General features: G+C 41.0%; 1 protein-coding gene across 1 annotated transcript; it reads right to left on the bottom strand.

Annotated features, from left to right (window-relative positions):
- Nucleotides 1-346: 346 nt before the first annotated feature.
- Nucleotides 347-5,007, bottom strand: tunar (TCL1 upstream neural differentiation-associated RNA; the record flags this gene model as incomplete). The annotated part of the gene is made up of 2 exons (XM_080512744.1): nucleotides 347-532; nucleotides 4,972-5,007. The coding sequence occupies 2 exons, from the start codon at nucleotides 5,005-5,007 to the stop codon at nucleotides 347-349; spliced, it is 222 nt and encodes a 73-aa protein (XP_080368870.1).
- Nucleotides 5,008-5,390: the final 383 nt, after the last annotated feature.

The raw sequence follows: 5,390 nt of genomic DNA, 5'->3' as shown, positions 1-5,390 counted from the left end.
CTGAAAAATATTTTCTAAAAGTGTCCACACTGCAGCTCTGAGTCCACGTGTTGGCAAAAGTTGCATTTCTGAGTGTCTCTCATTAGTTTTATGCACTCATATACACAACAAGTCAAAGATGACCAGATATCCCGGATATTTCTACCTGTAAAGACAAGAGGAACGCACCAGTTTCCCAGAATCTCATGATCATGAAGTGATGTGGGATTGATGCCGTGTTGCATTGGCTGAGAGTCAGATCCAGTTCACCACTGGGGAGGGTCACCCTCCGTCTTGCTCCTCCCATCTTTATCAGACGAGATCCACTCCGCCCGCTGAATGATGAAGTACCGAAATAGTTTAAGACCTACAAGGTAGTGTAGATGTAGACAAAGATGATAACTACCAAGTTAAGGATGGTCCCAATGATGCCCAACATGGCCAAGATGGTCTCCTCCTTACTTTCCTTGTCTTGGATTCCCTTTTCCTCATCACTGTAGACAGTATTTACCATTTTCCCAGAAAAAATCTGCAGTTTCCGTCTCAGGCCAATCTGGAGTGGGCAGATAAGAAGAGAAAAAAAAATGAAGATAGTTCACGTTTCGGTTAATGCAACTATTTCTTTTCTTTTTCTTTAAAAAAAATGAAATCAAACTTTGATCTATGTATGGTAAACAGCGATAATTGCGTCAAATAAACACCTTTTCTGTAGATGAGATGATTGGTGAGGGAATGGTATGATTAACATGTAAACAAGCAAGGAGCCAATTATGCATGTGTTTGAGTTAATAATGGTATACATGCTTGAAATAGAGCAGGAACACTTCAAGAAAATATGTGACATGACAACAAATTAAAAAAGAAGAGCTTGTGTATGTGTGACCCTTATTGGAAACGTTACTGACAAAATCTCAATCATATCTTGTTAAAACTGGATTTAGATTTACAATAGAATAACATTCATCACGGTCAAATGTTGCACAAAGAAATACCGTGACACAAATGGTGCTGCTGTTCCAGCATGTTGCCTGTGAGCATCTGTGCAGATATGTTTAATTCAAGATTATAGGAAAGATTTACCATCAAAAATAAATAACTTCCACTCCTTCAATAAAATATATCCATAACATACAAAATTTAGAGTCTGATGTTCAACATGTTTAACTTACACGATGATCTGAAGCATTTTACATCCCAGGGTGTCAAATGAACGCACCATTTTGTATCTAATCAGTTTAAAATACATTCATCAGTGTATTCATTTTAATCCCATGTGTAATGGTTTTTATTAATTAGCAATGGATTATTTAATTTTGATTGGTTTGTATGTTTGCCAAGCTTTTCAGGGACTCTCACCAGACCTTTTTCCATATTAAAACATTAGTGATCTGTTGTTATACAGCCCATGTTGTATTCCTCAGCTTACTGAACATGCTTTACATGTGATATTCAGTGGCGGTAGCTTCAAATCAAGTTGCTCCCTAAACCTGGAGTTGAGTGTTTTGACCTGGACACATGGGCAGAGTAAGAAGAGGAGATCAGACTCCAAACCAGGCGATTATAAAATGACATGCTCTTCAAAATGAGCCACATTTGCCCCTTAAATGTGTTTGTGTTGCACAAGCTGTTGCACAAAAGTGTGACATATTGAACAGTTATATGAGCACCAAACTAGATTTGAGATATTAACTACAGTCAAGTCAACATGGTTCTTTCTGCACTGACTTCCTGGACGAGCACCCTCTTTCAGAGATTACAGCCATGATAACACTGCTCTTCTGAAAAACAGACATTGACTCTTGATTGACACGCTGGGCATCGGTTGAATGGCCTTGGCAGCTCTCTGAAATCCTGTGAGGAAAAAGACAAAAAAAAGACGGTAGAAATTCCTCCTCTATGCCCTTTTCAGTTGTGGTAAGTCTCCAGCTGTGAGTCGGCTCCGATATAAGTTCTGAGCGTGGCAGCACTCATGTGGTGTGAGTTTTCAGGTGTGTCTGTGTGTGTATTGATTTGAGGAGCCTGGGGTTCAGTATTAGACACTGGCTGTATGTTTTTAGCCCACAGGCGCAGCAGCTTGTGCAAGTTGGCTTCCAAACACCTCTCACGAGAGAAGCGCTCCTTTTGCGGGTCGGTGGGTTTTATACACCGACTAACAACAGAAAAGCATGTAAGCTAATGCAGACTAAAAATAAACATTCTAACGGGGAGATGTTCCTTTTGGTAAAAAGCATTGATGCAAAATAAACTACAGCCTTTTAACTTCCAGCAGGAGTTCAGAGAAAGTGTTAGAAAGTTTTACAGTACACATGATTCTTTATTGGCTTATGACGTTCATGGGAGCATAAAATATTTCCAATTGGTCAGATTATGTTTAGTTTTTATTTACAATTTCCATGTTCTTTAAAACTTTTGATTGGCTTGATTACAAGTCTAATCATTAACTTCAAAATCAAATGCTTGTTTAAGATGAAGAAATTCCAGAATGTTTACATAATTTGCAGATTATAGATGCATGGCTTGTTTCTTTGTTTTTTGTCTAGTCTGTGCTGTCCTTTTCTCTTTCTTTGTATCCTTCTTGGGATCTCTGACAGATTGATAGAGGCTAAAAGTCTTGGGATCATAGCCTGCCGATATTCAGTTACAGCTGGTCAAAGTCTGTTGTCTTTGGACAGTAGATGTATCACCAGGAGGGAGAAAATGAAGGAGATAAGAATGACTGGGTTGCTCACTGTAAGATAAAGTCAGCCTTTTTAATGAGTTCAGTATGAGGTCACTTCTGCTGCAGAAATGCTGAGATTTTATGAGGGGAGTCTGGAAAAGGCAATTCTAAAACAAGGACCCCCAAGAAGTGATTTTTGTGTTTTCTGATGACTAAGAAGGTCTTTTATACCATGAAAGTCAAATGGCTTTTGTTCAGGCCTGTTTATACGAGCACAAAGCATCAAAAATAACTGTCCACTGTAAATGCTAACATCCCACATTGGGGTTCTGAATGATAGCACTGTCCAATCATTGATTTACCCTGTGCCGTCAATGCACATAAAAACCCATTTGTTGTGTTTCTGTGGTAAAGTGCATCCTCCTCCCCTGATCTGTAACAATGGGCTTTGATTGCCTCTCCTGGGAGGCACCATAAACAGGGCTTCCCTCAACCTGAATGGAGATCTCTGTGTAGCACACGGTTGTGCCCTCATGCATGAAGACGCCTGCTCGCTGCTGATATAAACAAACGCTCAGAAAGAAAAACAACAACAACAACAACAAAAAACAGGGTGGGAGGGGAGGCTAGGTTTGCCCCGAGACATTTAGGGAAAAAGAGAGGGAGAGGTGGATGAAGTGGTTGTGGAAGTAAGTGGTGGTGGTGGTGTGTGTGTGTGTGTGTGTGTGTGTGTGTATGTGTGTGTGCGTGCGTGCGTGCGTGCGTGCGTGTGTGTGGGGGGGGTTCTGCCAAAACCTGATGAAACAATATACAGCTATGCATCAGAGAGTGAAATCCTCTGGCTGCCTCCGTATTCTACAACTCCAACCTGTACTGGCACCAACTGAGTGTTGTGATTCAAGCAGAAGCAAGCTTTGTCATCCAGTGATGTGCCGCCATCATTAACTACTCATAATGACCGCCTCTCTTTGACAGTGTGCGTAAGGGATCAGAGCTGTCATAAACCAGGACAGTGAAGGAATAACAGTGACATAAAGGAACATAACATACGTCAGATGAAGAGATCATTAACTCTACAGAAATCAGTTGACAAGCGGAATATTGTCTCGCAATCACCGAAGACTTCATTTCCTTCAATATTAATACTTTGAAATCTTAACCTTTTTCTCCTGATCAATAAACTCTTATTAGGAATTGAAAGCATCTCCAGAGCTCCGTCACACCTTGTGCATCACTCATACGACAACAGGCCGGAGCATCTTTTGTGTACGATATAAAGAGCAAACAGACAGGCAGGAAGTGAGACGAAACAGAGGGAAATCATATACAGGTATAAAAGAAAAAAAAAATCCTGACACTCGTACTACATCCAACAGAAGCTAACATCCTCGGATCAGATCAGTGGAGAGTAAAACCTTTTGCCACTTGAATAATCCTGAGCATGTCAAACAACTCCAGATGCTAACTGATTCTGACAGGCAGAGTCGCTTTTGGCATTGTTTTAAAATGGAATTAAAGCAAACTGCTCACAACCCTCTTGAGTATGGATTGTACGCACACACACACAAACGTGCACACGAACACAGTGAAATAGACACAAACTACAGAGACCTGCGTACCAAAAAACACTGAGCTCTTGTAGGGGAAGAGTGACAGAAGAAGGGAAGTAAGATGAAATACTGCCAATAGTGAGTTTGACCTATATTCCATAACATGTCCTCATTGTTCCATCAGTGGGAAGGAAGTGACAAATCTATTTTTGAGTCTACAAGAAGTACATTTGCATAGAAATTCCTTTTTATTAGTGATCAAAAATCCAGCCTGATTCCCCACAGAAAAGTTCCGACCTGCACAAAGTTGGTAGTTAAAGTGAGGGACAAGGGATTTACAAGTCAGACTGTAACAGTCCTGATTAAAATGACCTCTGGAGGATTATGTAGTCTGTTCTACACTCGTTTTTTTAAACATGGTCATTCCTGAAATGAATCCAGTTAGAAATCTGCAGAATACCACTGGTTTATTTGCTTTAAACTTGATAACATAATATGTGACATGCACCATATATGCATATTAATTTGTGCAAAATATGGAAAGATCTTTGTTTGTCTGGCTGGATTCTGTGTTTTTCTGAGTATTTCTGCTACCTGTATTAATATTTTATGTAGCAACAACTGAGGCTGGAAATGCCCTACATCTTTAAAGAAAATATACATGACACATAATAAATTCATAGGTACACAATGTCATGACACAGAGCACATTGAATGGCTAACTCAGTCCTTAGTCCACAATTGATAATTGTGTGTTACTAATGTGGTAATTGAAAAACCTACCTTGCAAAGCATCAGGAATAACATAGCATTGGACATGCTGGAGGTGGACGCCTTTCCGTAGTGCACAGACATCCCTGGCAACTAAGGTGAAAGTCGACCCCTCTCATCCTTCGGCCGTGAAGGGGCACAGGATCCAGAGAGGGCTGGCTCGGCTTCCAGGCAGTCCAATTTCAGGGCTCTCGTTGGATGTCGTCTCCTGCAGCGCTCCAGCGTCTCCTCCCCGAATTTCATCTCACTAGTGGCCAAGTTCTAGCAGCTGCTGTCACTTTCTCCTCCTCAGCCTTGTGAGAACTGAAAGTGTGCTGCCCACTCTACTCTTTGCCGCCCTACCTCCGCTTCTCTTTTCTCCTCCTCCTCCTCCTCCTCCTCCTCCTCTTGTTCCTCTTCTTGTCTGTGAGGAGGGATGATGTCAAGTTGAA

Source organism: Blennius ocellaris (genome assembly GCF_963422515.1).
Source record: "Blennius ocellaris genome assembly, chromosome: 17".
NCBI classification, from domain to species: domain Eukaryota; kingdom Metazoa; phylum Chordata; class Actinopteri; order Blenniiformes; family Blenniidae; genus Blennius; species Blennius ocellaris.
This window is presented reverse-complemented; position numbering and strand designations above follow the sequence as displayed.